This window comes from Callithrix jacchus, chromosome 13 (genome assembly GCF_049354715.1).
Source record: "Callithrix jacchus isolate 240 chromosome 13, calJac240_pri, whole genome shotgun sequence".
Taxonomy (NCBI): domain Eukaryota; kingdom Metazoa; phylum Chordata; class Mammalia; order Primates; family Cebidae; genus Callithrix; species Callithrix jacchus.
The window spans coordinates 19,384,716-19,403,557 of record NC_133514.1 but is presented as its reverse complement, the minus strand read 5'-3'; the positions used below and the strand labels follow the sequence as shown (position 1 = coordinate 19,403,557).

Below are 18,842 nucleotides of genomic sequence, written 5' to 3'. Positions count from 1 at the left end.
AACTCAGGAATGGAAAACCAAACTTCGCATGTTCTCACTTGTAAGTGGGAGCTAAACTATGAGGATACAAAGGCATAAGATTGTCATAATGGACCAGGCACAGTGGCTCACACCTGTAATCCTAGCACTCTGGGAGGCCGAGGCAGGAGGTTTGACCAAGCTCAGGAGTTCAAGACCAGCCTGGCCAACATGGCAAAACCTCGTGTCTACTAAAAATACAAAAAATTAGCTGGGCATGGTGGCACACACCTGTAATCTCAGCTACTCAGGAGGCTGAGGCACAAGAATCACTTGAACCTGGGAGGTGAATGTTGCAGTGGGCTGAGATCGTACCACTTCACTCCAGCCTGGGTGACAGAGCCAGACTCTGTCACAAAAAAACAAAAAACCACGATGGACTCTGGGGACTCAGGGGGACTGAGGGGGAAAGGGTGGGAAAAGGGCAAGGGATAAAAGACTACAAATTGGATTCAGTGTATATATACATGGGTACACCAAAATCTCACAAATCAGTAAAGAACTTATGGAACCAAATACCACCTGTTCCCCAATAACCTATAGAAATAAAAAATTAAAAAAAAAAAACAAAAACACTAAGGCTGGGCGCAGTGGCTCACACCTGTAATCCTAAGCACTTTGGGAGGCCAAGGCAGGTAGATCACCTGAGGTCAGGAGTTTGAGACCAGCCTGGCCAACATGGTGAAAACCCATCTCTACTAATATTTAAAAAAATAATAAGTTTTTTTTTTAAAGAAAGGAGAGAAGGAAAGAAAGAAAAAAAAAGGAGTGAAGGAAAGGAAGAAAGAGGAAGAAAAAGAGGGAGAGAGAACGGGAATGTTGCTTTATGCTAAAAATGTGTATTGAAAACTTCTTTTATGCCAATAATTGTGCTTAATAATAATGGCCGAACAATATTTCATTTAAACCTATGAGTAGGTGTGATGTGGTACTGACAAGAATGTATATTTTGTGTATTTATTTCCATTGTATTTTATCTCCATTAAAGTGGAGAGCTCTATAAATGTTTATTAAGTTTACTTGTTCCGGATCTGAGTTCAAGTCCTGGATATCCTTATTAATTTTCTGTCTCGTTGATCTATCTAATATTGATGTTGAAGTCTCCCACTATTATTGTGTGGGTGTCTAGGGAGTCTAAGTCTCTTTATAGGTCTTATGTATCTGGGTGTTAGAATCATTAGCGCTTATTATTGCATTGATCCTTTTACCACTATATCTTTGTTGCTTTAAAATCTATTTTATCAGATGCGAGAATTGCAACTCCTGCTTTTTATTTATTTATTTATTTATTTTTGCTCTCCATTTGGTTGGTAAATCTTTCTCCATCCCTTTGTTTGGAGTCTTTGTGTATCCTTGCATGTGAAATGGGTCTGGATGTAGCATACTGATGGGTTTTGGCTGTATCTTTTGATTGGGGGATTTAGTCGATTTAAATTTAGGATTACTGCCACTTGATGTTAACTGGCTGTTTTGTCCATTTGTTGATGTAAATTCTTATTATGTTGATGCTCTTTACTTTTTGATATATTTTTAGAAAGGCTAATACTGGTTGTTCCTTTCTATGTGTAATGCTTCTTTCAGAAGCTTTTGTAAAGCAGACCTGGTGGTAATAAAATCTCTGAGTACTTGCTTGTTCATAAAAGATTTTCTTTTTCCTTCAGTTGTGAAGCGTAGTTTGGCTGGATATGAAATTCTGGGCTGAAAGTTCTGTTCTTTAAGGATGTTGAATATTTGCCCCCACTTTCTTCTGGCTTGTAGGGTTTCTGCTGAGAGATCTGCTGTGAGTCTGATAGGCTTCCCTTTGTGGGTAACCTGACCTTTCTCTCTGGCTGCCCTTAGTATTTTCTCCTTCATTTCAACCCTGGTGAATCTAACGATTATGTGCCTTGGGGTTGCTCTTCTTGAGGAATATCTTTGTAATGTTCTCTATATTACCTGGGGTTGAATATTGTCCGGCTTTGCTAGGTTGGGAAAGTTTTCCTGAATAATATCCTAAAGAGTTATTTTCCAGCTTGTGACGTTCTCTCCATCACATTCAGGTACACCTATCAAACGTAAATTAGGTCTTTTCACATAGTCCCATATTTCTTGGAGATTTTGCTCATTCCTTTTTATCCTTTTTTCTCTATTCTTGTCTTCTCGTTTTATTTCATTAAGTTGGTCTTCGACCTCTGATATCCTTTCTTCTGCTTGATCAATTCGGCTATTAAAACTTGTGCATATTTTGCTAAGTTCTCATGTTGTGTTTTTCAACTCCATTAATTCATTTATATTCCTCTCTATATTGTCTGTTCTTGCCTCCCACACAATAATAGTGGGAGACTTCAACATCAATATTAATCAATTTTGACTGCCATTTCAAAACCGTAAAAAGCAACACGTGAAATTAATTTGAACAACATACTTCAACCCAACACACCTAATAGTCATTTTAATATGTAATCAATATAAGCCATGGTTAGTGCAGTTTCACGTTGTTTCCTTTCTTACCTTATCTTCCAAATCGGGGTGTGCCTGACACTGCACATTTTGGTTGGGACCAGCACATATCAGCTCATCAGCCCATGTGGCTGGGGCTGCCTTAGACTTCAATTCAGGAGGAATTATAATTCCTCATGGAAAACACCTCCCTTAGCTCCCGCCTGTAATCCCAGCTACTCAGGAGACCCTGGCGGGAGGGTCGCTTGAGGCCAGGAGTTCGAGTTCAGCCTAGGCAAGGTAGTGAGACCTCCCCAGGGTGGTGGCCTGCGCCTGGAGTCCCACCTACTTGGGAGGCCGGGGTTGGAGGATCGCTTGAGCCCAAGAGTTGGAGGCTGCAATGAGCCGAGATCGCGCTACCGCACTCCTGCCTGGGCCACCGAGAGAGACCCTGTCTCGAAAGGGAAAAAAGAGAAAACCTCGGCCGATTCTCAGGGCCCTCTGCAGGCGGACCCCGCCCCCGCGGGGCGCCTTGAGCCCGGCTCAGCCAGCGCCACGCAGCTGGAACGAGAAGGGGCGGAGCGGCCTGGTCCCGCCTCCCTCGCCACGCCGGGGCCGCCGAGGCCACCGGGCCGCCGCCTCCGCCGAGAGCGTCGCCGCCGCCTCCCTCCGCCGAGGGAGCCGGGGGGCCTGACGCCATCATGCTGAGCCGGCTCGGGGCGCTGCTGCAGGAGGCCGTGGGGGCGGTGAGGCCGGGAGGGTCGGGGCGGGCTGCCCGGGGCCGCGGGTCTAGGCCAGGGAGAGGGCGGGCGCGGAGCTGGGCGGGGGCGGGCCCCCTTGGGTAGGGACCCCCGGGCCGCGGCGCCCCTTCCCCGGCCTCCCCTCGCCGGCCGCGCCCCGCTTCCCCTCGCTCTTCCCAGGCCCGCTCCCAGACTCCTCCCGACCGCCCCACCTCCCCGGCCTGCTCCCGCGTCGCTTCCTGTCTCTGCGTTCCGGCCCCGGAGTCTCTCCCAGTTCCCGAACTCGCCTTCGCGGGGACGCTCCTGTCACCCCCAGGGGTGTTTCCGGCCCCCGGAGCCCCAGGCCGCCTCCGCAGCCCCTGGGGGCCTTCCTCCTTTCCCTTCTCCACTCCGCCGCCTCGCCCGGTCTCGAAAAATCGCCGTCCCTTCCCCTGGGTCTGACCTCCCAGACAACCGGGGGACCTTGCTGGGATGCGGGACGCCCTGCCCGTCACCCCGAGACGTGGGAAGTGCGGGCCCTGCTGGTCCAAGTCCCCACGAAGGGGAAGGACCCTGGCAGGCGGGTGGCCGCCCAGCCGGGAAACCGCCTCCTGCTGGGCGAAAGCGAGTTTCCAGCGTGGCTCTCACCCATCGCAAGCCAAACTGACTTTGAGCTAGGGAGAGGCCGCCTGTGGTGGGGCCTCTGTGGCCCTGCGAGGGGAGGCGGAGAGAATCCACTGATATTTCACATGCCATCACAGTTTGTATTTTTGCCGTTTTTTGTTGGGCCTGCGGGCTGGCCCCTGGCTGCCCACTTACTAGGGTTCCTTCAGCAGGTTGTATGTAGTGCATTGTAGGTAGGGTGGGGGGATGCCGTTGAAAGTAACTCTGTCAAGAAGCTGTAAAGTCAGCGGTACTGCTGCCTCCTAGTGTAAATCTTCCCCCAATTAATGAGGATCAGATTTTCTCAGGAGAAGCAGCCTTGGGTTTCACCCTCTTTCCTCCCCACCACCTCCTCCCCCACCCTCATGGGAGCTCCTGTGGAAGGGAGGGCTCAGCCATAGGCACACTTGGGAAGAAAGTCAGAAACTGTGGCTCCCTCCCGCTTCTTAGCCCTGCTGTTGTCCCACGTCCAGGGCCTTGGGACATTCAGGTAGAGAAGGTTCCAAAATGATTTTTTCACCCCTTCTCCCCATCCCCAGTCAAAACAGCTGTCATCCTCAAAAGTGGTATGGTAAACTAATTAATATCTCTGGGGAACACTCCATTTGCCAGACAGTTCTTCAGTCCTAAGGAGTGAATTTCTTTTTCTTTTTTTTATTATTTATTTTATTCATGAGCCCAGGCTGGAGTACAGTGGTGCGATCTTGGCTCACTGTAGCCTCCATCTCTGTGCTCAGGCAATCCTCCCACCTCAGCCTCCTGAGTAGCTGGGACTACAGGCATGTGGCACCACGACTGGCTAATTTTTGCATTTCTTGTAGAGACTGGGCTTGTCTTGAACTTGTAGCCTCAAGCCATCCTCCTGCCTCAGCTTCCCAAAGTGCTGGGATTACAGGGGTGAGCCACCACACCTGGCTGGGAGTCAGTTTCTAAGGCTCCCAATGACAAAGTACAGGCATCAGCGGCAGGAGGAGATTTGGGCAGTGGAGGGAGATCGTTTTAGGCAGGCGACCCTCTAGGCCCTTTAGCATTTACCACATAGGCTATGTCCAGGAAGTGTGGCTGGCCCCAGGTGATTACAGGGAGATGGGAATTTCTTTTCTGCTCTACCACCAGGCTTCCAGTCTAGGTCTTTCGTGGGCCTGGGTCACCAAATAATGTGTGATGCCAGTAAGCCAGCTGACTCCTCATTAAGGAGGAAGAATGCTCCTCCCTGCCCTCTTCTGAGCCAGCAGACTAGGAATTATTACACCTTTTTTTTTTTTTTTTTTGAGATGGAGTTTCTCTGTGTCGCTCAGGCTGGAATGCAGTAGCACAATCTTAGCTCACTGCAGCCTCCGCCTCCTGGGTTCAAGCAGTTCTGCCTCAGCCTCCCGAGTAACTGATATTACAGGTGCATGTACCATGCCCAGCTAATTTTTTGTATTTTTAGTAGAGATGGGGTTTCACCATGCTGGCCAGGATGGTCTCGAACATCTGGCCTCATGATCTGCCTGCCTTGGCCTCCCAAAGTACTACGATTACAGGCGTGAGCCACTGTACCCAGCCTAGCTTTTTGGAGTCTTGCTCTGTCGCCCAGGCTGCAGTGCAGTGGGGCGATCTCAGCTGACTGCAGCCTCCGCTTAAGTGGTTCTCCTGCCTCAGCTTCCCAAGTAACTGGGGTACAGGCCTGCGCCACCACACCTGGCTAATTTTTGTATTTTTAGTAGAGACAAGGTTTCGCTGTGTTGGCCAGGCTGGTCTCGAACTCCTGACTTTAAGTGATCCACCTGCCTCAGCCTCCCAAAGTACTGGGATTACAGGTGTAAGCCACCATGCCCGGCCACTAATAATATCTTTTAAAAGAAATTGTTGGGTCCAGTGCCTTTGGCTTGGAGTTACCATAGCTGGTCCTGGAGTCAGGAAAAGATTACACTCCTGTGTTACCAGCCGTGCAATGACCTGTGCTGGTTAACCTGCCCGTCCTGTGTCTTCTGTTCGTACTGCAGTGTTCTTTTTGCTTAAAGCCCAGCTCAAGGTTTTTGAAGACTATAAGCCAATTTTGAGGCTAAAGGAAACCCCATTGCAGAAACTGAGATAACCGTAGGGCTGGTAAAGGGCCAGAGGACTTTTCTAAAACAAGGAACTAGGGAAAGAATGTCTCCAGAAGCTTCCTGCGATACTTGGTAAATATTCATGGGTATTCACTATGTGCTGAGTCCACGGAGGGCAGGCTAGCTGTTAAACACAGAACCCTGGTCCTCGGAGGGCTTACCTAGCAGGAGAGACGGGTGCTCATCCCAGCAGGCACTGTCACATGCAGTGTGGTGAGATGGGGTCACTCCATAGGTGTGGAATATTTGGAATAACTGGGTGGTGCCACCTGGAGGAGGGTTGTGGCCCCTGCTAACAAGCTTTGAAAGAAAAGATGGCCTGCAGACCAGGGGAGTGTTTCCAGTCATCTGAGTGTCATCCCCCCACATTGCAGTGGCCTAAGCATTCTTCCTGCCTTTATCTCCTCTCCCAAGCTCAACTGCCAGATGAATCTTCCTAAAACACTGCTCAGAAGGTGTCAGTGGCCGGGCGTGCTGGCTCACACCTGTAATCCCAGCACTTTGGGAGGTCAACGTGGGCAGATCATTTGAGGTCAGGAGTTCAAGACCAGACTGGTCGACGTGGTGGAATTCCATCTCTACTAAAAACACAAAAATTAGCCAGGCATGATGGCAGGTAATCCCAGCTACTCAGGAGGCTGAGGCAGGAGAATTGCTTGAACCTGAGAAGCCAAGGTTGCAGTGAGCTAAGATCACAGCACTGTATTCCAGCCTGGGCAACAGAGTGAGACTCTGTTTCACACATAAAAAAAAAAAAAGAAAAAGCCAGGTGTGGTGGTACATGTCTGTAATCCCAGCAACTTGGGAGACTGAGGCAGGAGACTCTGTTTCACATTTAAAAAAAAAAAAAAAGCCAGGTGTGGTGGTACATGTCTGTAATCCCAGCAATTTGGAAGACTGAGGAGGCAGAGGTTGTAGTAAGCTGAGATCGTACCACTGCACTCTAGCCTGGGTGACAGTGAGACTCCATCTAAAAAAAAAAAAAAAGCTGTCATTGACCTGCTGCTTGCAAAAAATGATCAAGACTTCTTGGCTGGGCATTAGAGGCTCCAAAGACTCACCAGCCCATCCCTTCCCCAGACACACTTTGCAGAGTTCTTTCTGCAGGGACTGTCTTTCCTGCTCTTTTTGATACTGACCAGGTTCTTCAAATTTTGGTTCAGATGTGGCCTTGGTAAAGCCTCGCCTGTTAGAAGTGACCCCTTTTTCCAGAGAGGTCACTACTTTCCACCTCTCCTGCGGCCTCACACTACTTCCTTCTAGTTTCATTATTCAGTGCAGTCTGATGTCTTCTCCATGGCGTGTTTCTTGACCTCACGTTGCTTGTGGCATCTAACATAGTGTCTTGTACATGGTGGGCACAGAACTCAGCTCTGTGGTGCAGCAAAGTGTGGGGTCAAAGAGAGGTGCAAACAGGCAGGGACACTGGAGAGGGCTTGGTGGAGCTGCTGGGGACTGAACTTCACTGGGCACTCTCAGGGTCCAGACAAGTTAGCAGGAATCAGAGCACCTTGGACAGAGGAGTGGACCCGGCAAAGACCTAGAGGCAGAAACGCACACCTGTGGGGAGGGATGATGGAATCGTTTCTTTTTTTCCTGCAGGCATTTACTCTGCAAGAAAAGGGAAGGAATGGCTTTCTTTTTTTTTTTTTTTTTTTTTTGTAGAAGTTTTCAGGGAAAGTGGTGGTTCTGAGTGCAAGGCCGGTATCAGCTATACCACTGTAGTGGAGAGATGGAGAGAGTGCTTATGGAAAAGGGGGAGGTTAGAGGCTTGCCCAGAGCAGAACCAGAATTCAAGGCTGATAGAAGGAGCCAGTAGAGGAGGAAATGAGAACAGCACTGGCTAAGAAGTTGCGGTTGTGCAGGCTCAGGCTTTGGACACAAGACGAAAGCATGTTATAAGAAAGGCACTTTGTTAATATCATGCTGATGTTACCTACCCATCAGGCTGGACAGAGCCCATGGTGGTCTTGAAGAGATTTTCATAGACTCTCACATTAACAGGAATGAGAAAGCTTTTTCTCTTTTTTTTTTTTTTTTTTTTGAGACAGGGTCTTACCTTGTCACCTAGGCTGGAGTGCACCAGTGCGATCACACTGAAGCCTCAACCTCCCTGGGCTTAGGTAATCCTCCTGCCCCAGCCTCCCAAGTAGCTGGGACTATAGGCACACACCATGTCCTACTAGTGTTTTCTTTTTTAAATTTTTTTAGACTGAGTTTTGCTCTGTTGCCCAGGCTGGAGTGCGGTGGCACAATCTCGGCTTACGGCAACCTCTACCTCATGGGTTCAAGCAGTTCTCCTGCCTCAGCCTCCTGAGTAGCTGGGATTACAGGCACGTGCCAGCACACCCGGCTACTTTTTTATTTTTAATAGAGACAGGTTGTCACCATGCTGGTCTCTGATCTGCCCACCTCAGCCTCCCAAAGTACTGGGATTACAGGTGTGAGCCACTGTACCTGGCCACGTCCTGCTAGTTTTTAAATTGTAGAGACAGACATGTTGCCGAGGCTGGTCTCAAACTCCGGGACTCAAGCCGTCTGCCCACCTTGGCCTCACAAAGTGTTGAAATTATGGGCGTGAGCGACTGCACCTGGCCTTTGCCTCATTTTCCATCTGTATCATTTGTTTTTCTTTGGGGGACTGCATTCCTGTCCTCTAGGTGCCTCTACTGTAGCATAACCATGCTGTGTTGAAATAATCTGTGTCTGTGTCTGTTTCCCCAGCAACATTCTTAGCAGGATTGCTAAGGACAGGACAGGATTGTAACATATATCAAGAAAACAGCATTTCCAGGAGGGAGGGGTATCTAGGGAGAAGTGCCCACCAGGAGATCCTTGGCAAGATATGGAGACGGTGCCAGTGTGTCCTGGAGGAAATGTGTTACCATTCCCTTTGAAAGCCAGGGAGTAGGGGGCCTCCTCCAAGGCCTAGCATGAACCTGACACCCACGAGGTCAGGGGCTCCCTGGCCTTTGTGGCCCCCGCCGAGGTTGTGTCTCTGCTCTCTCCGCAGCGGGAGCCCAGCATTGACCTGCTGCAGGCCTTCGTGGAGCACTGGAAGGGCATCACACATTACTACATTGAGACCACAGGTGGGGCCTGGCCCTCCCCAGCTCGGGAACCCTGGAGGAAGCGGGGAGGAAGATGTGGGCAGAATGTCACAATCCAGGTATCCTGGGGAAGGTCATGTGCCCAGTCCTTCAGAATTCGAGCCAAGTGAATGGAGACAGAACCAGACAGACAGAAGACCTAGAGTCCTGGGCTGCTTCCGCTCCTAATTATTTAGCTGCCTGTCCCACCTCACTCCTGATAATTTAGCTGCCGGTCCCACCCTGACCTTTTGGAAAGGGGCTGTGTGAGGGAGGAGTAGCCAGGTGGGCATCTCAGTGGCCTGATCCATGGAAGAGGTTGCTGCACTTCCCCCAGCTTCCAGTTCCAGGCCTTCAGGCCCCAGGAGCTAGTGCCTGGGGTTTACCGATTAAAAGAAGAGTTTAACACATTCCCCTTTTCCCAGAGCCAGCTGGCCTGATTCCAGCCCACACCTTTTCTACCAGCTTTCTTTCCAGCCTAGGCCAGCCTAAGAAATTCAGAAATCTGTGGGACCCCGAGAGTTCTGCTAGACCAGGTTTGCATTGGACCTGGAGCCCTCCCTGTGCCAGCTCTCCTGGGTGATGCGGGATGCGCAGCAGTCATTCTGGCCTCTGACCACTAGGTGCCAGTAGCACACCCCACCCCCGAATTGGGACAACCGGAAGTGTCTCCAGACATTGCTTCATGTTCCCTGGGGGGCAAGAGCGCACCCCCGGTTCTGAACCACCTCTTCAGGTTAAAGATCTCTTGAAGGGGAGCCTCAGTCCACCAACAGAGTAAGATAAGATCAGAACTGGCTTAAATCCAGCCCGATTCAGCTCTTTCATTTCCAGAGTGGTCCCTAGACCAGAAGGGTCAGAAGTCTGAGGGGCAGGCTCCCCTACTTAAGCTCCTGTACCTTAAAGAAAAGCTAGGGGATGCTCCAAGGCCAGTCCTAAAGCACCAGAACTTTCTTTAGAACACATACTGAGACTCTGACTGCAAAAGCCCACTAAGTAGCTTCCCTGTCAGGGCCTTCGAAGAGGGAGCAGGATGGGGTCAGAGCTGAAGGTGGTGGCACAGGTGTTTTTTTCTGCTTTGTGAAAAACAGAGGCTTGCCTTCTCTGTCCGTAGGGGAGGTTCTCTCTCAGCTGTAATTCCAGCAGCCACCTTCTAAGTTATGTGACAAGAGCCCTGAGCCCACATCGTCTCACTCAGGCCCACAGCTGACAGGCAGTGGTCTGTGGGCCCAGGACCACGTGTCCCTGTCTCTGTACCTATCCCAGGGTTTGGAGGAACCCAGTGCTGCCGCCCCGGGATAAAGCACTGGGCATGCATGAGTTCTCAGAGGGCTGTGTCCTAAGCCTGGAAGGACTTTTGTCTTAAATATGGAATCATCCGCTGTAAACTTCTTCCCGGTTGGCCGCCGCTCTCTTCCCCCACCTCTCCTGGACAGGCCCTCCCCTTTCTGTGCTTTGGCAGGAAAGGGTGAAGTTTTCAAGCCAGGGTGCCCCTCTTTACGCCACTCACCCTTGTTTCCCAAACATCCGTTAGATGAAAACACCCCTGCCAAGAAGACAGACATTCCCTGGCGGCTGAAGCAGATGCTGGACATCCTGGTGTATGAAGAGCAGCAGCAGGCAGCCATGGGGGAGGCAGGGCCCTGCCTGGAGTACCTACTGCAGCACAAGATCCTGGAGACCCTCTGCACGCTGGGCAAGGCTGAGGTGGGGGGCCCTCTGCATGCTGGGCAAGGCTGAGGTCGGGGGCCCTCTGCGCTCCAGGCCAGGCCGAGGCGGAGGATCCTCTGTGCACAGGACAAGGCCGAGGTGGGGGGCCCAGGGCCCCCTGGATTACAGGCTGAGGTGGGAAGTCCGGAGCTCCCTGGATTCCAGGCCTTTCTGCCTATGCTCTTCCCAATCCTGTCACTGAAAGTGGCAGTTTCGGGGAGGTGAGCAAATGGGACAGGCACTGTGGCTGTCTCACTTAGAACATCCTACCATCCAGGGGCTCCTGTTCCCTGTTGACACCACAAAGATGGGCCTGCCACGTGCCAGGCTCAGCTCTAGATGCTGGGGAAACAGCAGTGATTCAGACTGACAAGACCCAGGCATGGTGGCGCATGCCTGTAGCCCCAGCTACGTGGGAGGCCAAGGTGGGAGGATTGCTTGAGCCCAGGAGATGGAGGCTGCAGCGAGCTGTGATCGTGCCACTGCATTCCTGCCTGGGAGGCAGAGCAAGACCCTGTCTCTTAAATAAAGAGAATCCGACAAGAATCCTCTTTATTCTTGGGAGAGGCAGGACAGTCCTGTGGTGTGTCAATAATGACCCAGTTATGGAGCAAAGGGATGCAGGAAAAGGGGTTTCGAGCCCCAGGAAGGCCAGTTTCCAACAACGGGGCGAGGGGAGCAGGCCTGTGAGAAGGTGCCTTCTGAGCAGGGACGGAGGGAGGAGTTGAGCCTGGGGCTCTCTAGGGGCGGATGTTCCAGGCAGGGAGGCTTCTGACAGGTGCTGTGTCTGTTCCAGGCCTCAGTACCCCCCAGGCATGCAGGGAGGAGTTGACCCTGGGACTCCCCGAGGGTGGAGTGTTCCGGGCCAGGGATGGCTTCTGACAGGGCTCTGTCCCGGCCCCAGTACCCCCCAGGCATGCGGCAGCAGGTGTTCCAGTTCTTCAGCAGAGTCCTGGCCCAGGTGCAGCACCCTCTGCTGCATTACCTCAGCGTCCACAGGCCTGTGCAGGTGAGGGGCCCAGAGGACAAGGGGTGTCTGGGCATGAGGCCCCCTGTTCTCCCCTGCCATCCCACTCCCCTCTGTTTCTGTCCTGCTGCTCCTCCAGAAACTTCTCCGACTTGGTGGGACAGTTCCCGGATCCGTTACAGAAAAGGAGGAGGTGCAGCTCACCACTGTCCTCTGCTCCAAGATCCAGCAGGACCCAGAGCTGCTGGCCTACATCCTGGAAGTGAGCACTCCTATCGGGAACAGGATGGGGAGGGCCTGGAACCCCAGGGGCAAGCCCCCTCGGCCCTCCTAAGGAGGCAGAAGCAGAGAGCAGGTACCAGGGAGACGCGCAGGCAGCTTCCCCTTCACCTCCAGGCAGAGGCCCTGCTGGCAGCCCACCCTGTGTTCCCTGTGGGGGACCTTGGGAAGTGGTCCCCACCAGGCCTGGCAGCCTCATCCCACCCTCTTTGCAGGGTAAAAAGACTGTAGCTAGGAAGAAGGCATGTGGAGAACCCGATGCCCTACCTAAGGACACAGCCAGCCACAGGGACAAGGACTGCTCCCAGGATGGTGCTCCTGCCAGGCCCCAGCGGGATGGGGAGCCCTGTGGGGCCCAGACCTTGAACAACCCCCTGTTGACTGAGACTGAGGAGCTGGACGGTGGGACTGCAGAGAGCAACCTGATCACTTCCCTGCTTGGGCTCTGCCGGAGCAAGGTGCTGGTGGCAGAGGTGGAGAGGGCGGGGGGCAGGGGAAGGGTGGGTCGAAGGTTGGGAGGTGATTTGGGGGCTCACATGCATGTCCCTGAAATCGTATTCTCATCCCCTAGAAAAGTCGGGTGGCCTTGAAGGCCCAGGAGAACCTGCTACTCCTGGTGAGCACAGCCTCCCCAGCAGCCGCCACCTACCTGGCACAGAGCAGCCCCTGCTGCCGCGCAATCGTCTGGCACCTCTGCCAGCTGTACCGGTCAATGCCTGCCTTCCTGGACCCCGCAGACATTGCCACCTTAGAGGGCATCAGCTGGAGGTGGGTGCCCAGCCGGGGAAGGCTGGCCAGCATCTTCGGTAGCTGGCAGCCCTGCCTGTCTTTGACGGCCAGTTCCCCTGGTGTTCCACGTGGCTGGGGACCCCTGCTGGTCACCCTCTTCCCAGGGCTGCAGCTGATCCCCAGAGGTCTTCTCACCTTCCAGGAAATCACTGCTTTTGCTGCCTCTGTCCATAAAACCCCCAAGATAACTGACCGCCGCAGCAGAGGTTCCACAGGAGAGGGGAAGGGCCCAGATTCAGGAGATACTGAGGAAGACCTTGATGCTCCTCCTGCACTCTGAGCCTTCCCTCCCCTCTCCCTTCAGGTTACCCAGTGCCCCATCTGATGAGGCTTCCTTCCCTGGCAAGGAGGCCTTGGCTGCCTTCTTGGGCTGGTTTGATTACTGCGACCACCTTATCACAGAGGCACACATGGTGAGCAGGGGCACTCGTGGGCAGGGGTCTCACGCTGCTCCCTGTACCATCTGTCTCGAGGACTGAGTGGAGCAGGGACATGGAAACGGGTCCAGGAGCTAAGCGGGGCCCCAGTGGGCCGGGACCCTCTCTGGTGGCATCAGGCGCTGTGCAATGACATGGTTACTTCTCAGCGGGCATCATGGTAAGTACAAAACACATTGACATTGTGCTTTCTGGTACCCAGGTGGTTGCGGATGCCTTGGCGAAGGCCGTGGCTGAGAAGTTATTCGTGGAGACCCTACAGCCCCAGCTCCTGCACGTGTAAGTGTCTAGTTCCCTCAGGCATGGCTGTGGTCTACAGCAAACCGCCTACCCAACCCAGCCTCCTGTCCCTAAGGCCAGGCACCTCCTTGACCAGAATCCCATCTGTGGGCCCCCTTGGGTGATGTTTGCCAGGTCTGCCCCATGATGTGCACATGGCTCTGAGCTAAGTGGGCTAAACGAAGGCCTCCTACCCTTCCCTGCAGGACTTCAGCAGGGATGGGCAAGTGACCAGAGACATACCAGCCAAAGATTCGAGGCAACCAGGCAAGGTTCTCCCTCTGCACTCATGTGCCATCTGCATACCAGGCATAGCTAAGGTGCCCTCTTCCCATAGGTCTGAGCCGAGCATCCTGACCTCCACTGCCCTCCTCACAGCCATGCTGCGCCAGCTCCGCTCACCTGCGCTGCTTCGGGAGGCTGTGACTTTCCTCCTGGGCACAGACCGCCAGCCTGAAGCCCCTGGGGACAAACCCTGTGCCCTGTATGCTCACCTCATTGGGCACTGTGACCACCTCTCTGATGAGGTAAGGCGGGAGACCACCTCTGTTCCTTCCACCACCCCTGCCAAAGGGAGTTCCTGAACACTCTTCCCATTTCATTAGTGTTCCCAGGTGACTCCCCGCTGGGAGACGCTGAACTGCTGAATACTGCCGAGCCACTTTTGTCACACACTAATTTTCTATGATTATACACTTTTTTTTTTTTTTTTTTTTTTTTTTGAGACAGAGTCTCACTCTGTCACCCAGGCTGGAGTGCAGTGGCACGATCTCAGCTCACTGCAATCTCTGCCTCCCGGGTTCAAGCAATTATCCTGCGTCAGCCTCCTGAGTAGCTGGGATTACAGGCATGTGCCACCACACCCAGCTAAGTTTTTGTATTTTTTAGTAGAGATGGGTTTCACCATGTTGGTCAGGCTGGTCTTGAACTCCTAACCTCGTGATCCTCCTGCCTTGGCCTCCCAAAGTGCTGGGATTACAGGCATGAGCCACCATTTTTAAAAATTTATTTTAATTAATTAATTTTTTCCCCGTGTTCCCTCTACCCTCAGCTTCACTCTTTTTTTTTTAAAGAGACAGGGTCTTGTTCTGTCACCCAGGCCCTAGAGTGCAGTAGTGTGATCATAGCTCACTGCTGTCTCTAACTCCTGGCCTCAAGCCATCCTCTCACCTCAGCCTCCTAAAGTGCTGGGACTGCAGGTATGAGCCACCATGCCCAGCTTATTTTTGATGGCATTTTATAGTTTGCACTCTGATTTTGTACTCACTTGGCTTGCTGGAGGGCTAACACCTACTCTGTGAGGTAGCTGAGGTTGATACTCCCATTTCTCAGACATGGAAACTGAGGCACAGAGAAGTAAATTGGCTTGCCCAAAATCGCCTATCAAATTAGTCACGCAACGGGGACCACCCAGACTTACTGATTCCTTAGACCCATTCCCTCCAAAACCTGCCACCTTAGCATCCAGCCAGGGGAGGTGACTCTGCCTCGGAGGCCTTTTCTTACAGCAATGGCAAGGGACCCTTGGGAGCCGGGTGGGGAAGGGGCCATCCTGCTGACCCCCTTCCTGCTCCAGATCAGCATCGCCACACTCCGGCTGTTCGAGGAACTGCTGCAGAAGCCCGATGAGGGGATCATCCGCAGCCTGGTCCTGCGCAACCTCGAGGGCCGTCCTTATGTGGCCCGGGGCTCGCCAGAGCCTGAGAGCTACGAGGACAACCTGTAAGTGAAACCAGCGCCCTCCGGACCCAGCCCAGCCCTCCCCTCAGCACTCACACACTCACTCTGTCCATTCATTTATTGGTGCCTGCTGCTCTGCCCTGGCCACAGAGATCTGGAGGAGGACCCCTACTTCACCGATAGTTTCCTGGATTCCGGCTTTCAACCTCGAGCAAAGCCTCACCCTGTTCCTGCCACCAGTTACGATGGCAAAACAGCAGTGACCGAGATTGTCAACAGGTGGGGAGCAGGTCAGGCGGTCTGAACCACTTGAGTTTTACTGTTGTGGTTTTTTTTTTTTCTGAGATAGTCTCGTTCCATCACTTTTGGCTGGAGTGTGCAGTGGCACAATCTCAGCTCACTGCAACCTCCACCTCCCAGTTTCAAGCAATTCCCGTGCCTCAGCTTCCTGAGTACCTGGGATTACAGACATGCACCACCACACCCAGTTAATTTTTATATTTTTAGTAGAGACGGGGTTTTCCCATGTCGTCCAGGCTGGTCTCAAACTCCTGACCTCAGGTGATCCGCCCACCTCGGCCTCCCAAAGTGCTGGGATTACAGATGTGAGCCACCGTGCATGGCCTGAATTTTACTCTTTCTTTGGCCACAGCCCTGATGGGGTCCAGTTGGGGAGGGAGATGGGGTCCCGAGAGCAGGGGGAACAGGGGGAGCCTGGAGCGCCTCCACACCAGCTTCTGTCTCTCAGTTTCCTGTGCCTGGTCCCTGAGGAAGCCAAGACCTCTGCCTTCCTGGAGGAGACAGGCTATGACACATACGTCCACGATGCTTATGGCCTGGTGAGTGGCTCCTGCCACCAGCTCCTACTTCCTGTCCTTCAGAACGGCTGGATGATAAGCTCTGGGTTCCCCTCCTCATCTGCCCGAGGACCCCTGCCTATCCCTCCTGCATGGGGCCCTGTCTTCTGGTTCCAACCCCTTGGACCCGCTGTCTCTACTCTCCCGCTTGTCTCAGTTCCAGGAGTGCAGCTCCCGTGTTGCGCCCTGGGGCTGGCCTCGGACCCCTATACCTTTGGACCTCCATGAGCCCGAGCGACCTTTCTTCGAGGGCCACTTCCTCCAAGTGCTGTTTGACCGCATGTCCCGGATTCTGGATCAGGTAGCCAGTGGGCCCTGGCCAGGAGAAGGCCAGGCTGGTGCCTCTGGGATCCTTCGAGAGCAGGGGCTGGCCATGGGGTTGCCTCCGCTTTGGTTCCTTTGCGCCACAGCACCCCTGCCCTTTCTCCAGGTGGGAAGCCCCATCTCGCCCCTGCTCTACACGTTCTAACATGTTCTGGCCCTCAGCCCCATGGAATCCATGACACACACATCACATGAGCCTCCCACCCCCACACACGTTCACACTGGCCAGACACCTTGCTGGGGGAATGCAAAATGCTCACCAGCCCTGCCAACCCTCAGCTCTGGCCACTGTTCCTGCAGCCATACAGCCTGAACCTGCAGGTGACCTCGGTCCTGTCCCGGCTTGCCCTCTTCCCCCACCCCCATATCCATGAGTACCTCCTGGATCCCTACATCAGCCTGGCCCCCGGCTGCAGGAGCCTGTTCTCCGTGTTGGTGAGGGTGAGGATGCCGTGGCCCGAGGGAGTGTGCCCAGTGGGGGTGGAGGGGACAGCAGGGAAGGGGAACAGGGCAGGTGGTTGGGGGCTAGAGAAGTGGGCACCCTTGCCAGTGCGTGGGAAACCACAAACTCCCATGCTCTGCACGGTGTGGCAGGGCTAGGGGATGGCCCCATCTGAGTCCCCTGTGGTTCCCACTCTAGGTGATCGGGGACTTGATGCAGAGAATCCAGAGGGTGCCCCAGTTCCCGGGCAAGCTGCTCCTGGTGCGCAAGCAGTTGATGGGCCAGGCTCCTGGGGAGCAGTGAGTACCAAGGGTGCCAGGTGAAGCCTGGGGGATAGGAGGGCTGAGAGTGCCTCTGGGAGAGGAAGTGGCCGGCCACAGGGTCAAGCCTGTTGGATGCTGGGCTGTCGTGCTGGGCACAGTCTTGCCCCCACCCAGCCATGCTCCCTGTGCCATCTCCCCTCAGGCTGGACCATCAGACCCTACTCCAGGGCGTGGTGGTGCTGGAGGAGTTCTGCAAGGAGCTGGCTGCCATTGCCTTTGTCAAGTTTCCCCCGAATGGTCCTCTCCAGAACGTCTCCCCAGCCCCGGATGGGCAGATCTGAGCCAGGAGCAGGGCGGTGGGAGACTCCTGTTTGCACCTCTGCCCCAGAGCTGCCTCCTGTCTGGCACTGCCACCGCCACCATACTCCCCTCCTGGGATTGGGGGCTTTGGCTCTTATGCTCACTCAAGGAGGCCATGGCATGTTGACCACACCAGACTGGGTTTCAGGGAATGGGCCTGCCAGGTGCCAAGGAGCCAAACAGATGGCTTTCCAGGTGGCAGGGTCCTTGGGGCTTTCTTGAAGGAGCTGGGTGATGGCCAGGTGAGCACCCAAACCCCAGACCCTCAGGTGCTCTGTGCTTGGCCCCCTCTGTACTGACCATTTGTGGCCAGGGCCAAGACCTGTGACTCAACTCCACGGGCAAGATGGGGAGTGAGCTGATGCCTCCAAGACTGGTGGGGAGCCCAGGCAGGGAGATGGGGCCTGGAGCCCTGTCTGTCACATTAGGTATCATGGGAGCTGGTGAGACCTGACATTTTGTCCCTTTCTTCATGGCTTGGCCCATGGAGGAGCAGTTAATGGGATTGTCGGGGAAGCCCCCTCTTCCTGCTCCGCTCCCCTGGAAACTGTTGTGAAACTCCTAGCCGCCTCATGGCAAATGCCCAAAGCATGTTCCACACCCAGGCGGGGGCTGCTGCTAATGAGAACCTTGGTGCAGCTGCTGCCAGGAGGGGAGCAGGCCCAGGAGCTGGGGAGCCGGGGAGCTGGGTGCCCGGCTTTGGTCCAGCTGGTTCCTCTGGCGCCTTCTGAACCCGTCTCAGCAGGTCCACAGCACCTGGATAGAGAGGTCAGAGACTAGGAGAGGCCGGGCCTCGCCCTCCCTTCTGCCCAGTGCCCAGTGTTCTTGATGGAAGACCCTTCTGGGGGACCAGGGAGCTCAGGAGACAGATGAGGGCAGGGCACTCCCAGACTCCAGGCCCCTGGGCCTGGCAGGGAGTGGCTGTGGCCCAGGCAGCCAGTCCTGGTGTTGTTCTCCCTGCCTGCCCTCCGTGGCTGGGGCTGCCACCCCACCCGGTCTGAATCTGTCTTGACCTGCAGGAATACACAGGCGGCGCCAGGCATTACCTCACAGCAGGACTACACAGTTGCTGGCTTTGCTTCTGGGCAAGGAGGAGCAGGCCAGAGCCTCTTTCGCTTCCTTTTCTTGCCCATGCTGCTTCTAGAAGCCAGGCACAGGTTGCCAAGGGGTGACACGAAACAGGAGGAAACTCAGTGACCTCTGCCTCTCCCGAATTCCTCCCCGCGGGGGAGGACCTCGCCACTCTGAGAGCACTGTGCCGTGTGGGTACAGGAACGTGGGTTAATGTGGACGGGTTAATGCAGATCTCCGTGGATGAACTAGGATTGGACTCCTAGATTCATAAAATGTTCAAGGGTCTGGGAGTCACAGACCCTCCCCTCTCCTCAATGCACTTTGGTGTCTGCACGGTGTCTTCCCCGGACAGCACAGCAATAAATGGTGTGATTGCGTGGA

At 54.1% G+C, this 18,842-nt stretch overlaps 1 protein-coding gene across 7 annotated transcripts; it reads left to right on the top strand.

The window, feature by feature from the left end:
* The first annotated feature begins 3,056 nt into the window (after window positions 1-3,056).
* Window positions 3,057-18,842, top strand: FHIP2B (FHF complex subunit HOOK interacting protein 2B). Of its 7 annotated transcripts, none has more exons than XM_008979165.3 (17): window positions 3,057-3,182; window positions 8,925-9,003; window positions 10,535-10,707; window positions 11,615-11,719; window positions 11,817-11,939; window positions 12,172-12,414; window positions 12,528-12,724; window positions 13,050-13,158; window positions 13,385-13,461; window positions 13,799-13,988; window positions 15,038-15,183; window positions 15,292-15,420; window positions 15,890-15,980; window positions 16,156-16,299; window positions 16,623-16,763; window positions 16,963-17,063; window positions 17,230-18,842. In XM_008979165.3, exons 1-17 carry the CDS (start codon window positions 3,138-3,140, stop codon window positions 17,366-17,368), a joined length of 2,232 nt encoding a protein of 743 aa, XP_008977413.2. In that variant the 5' UTR covers window positions 3,057-3,137; the 3' UTR covers window positions 17,369-18,842. The 7 variants fall into 7 exon arrangements, with proteins under 7 accessions (XP_008977413.2, XP_078203423.1, XP_078203425.1 ...); XM_078347297.1 differs by having other exon boundaries at window positions 11,514-11,719; XM_078347299.1 differs by having other exon boundaries at window positions 10,535-10,741.

What these genes read in the sequence shown, in the direction of transcription:
- FHIP2B (XM_008979165.3), top strand. Translation starts at nt 3,138, where the DNA reads ATGCTGAGCCGGCTCGGGGCGCTGCTGCAGGAGGCCGTGGGGGCG. An exon ending in TTACTACATTGAGACCACAG is followed by an intron (nt 9,004 to 10,534) that starts GTGGGGCCTGGC and finishes AACATCCGTTAG; the next exon opens with ATGAAAACACCCCTGCCAAG. An exon ending in GTGACCGAGATTGTCAACAG is followed by an intron (nt 15,421 to 15,889) that starts GTGGGGAGCAGG and finishes TCTGTCTCTCAG; the next exon opens with TTTCCTGTGCCTGGTCCCTG.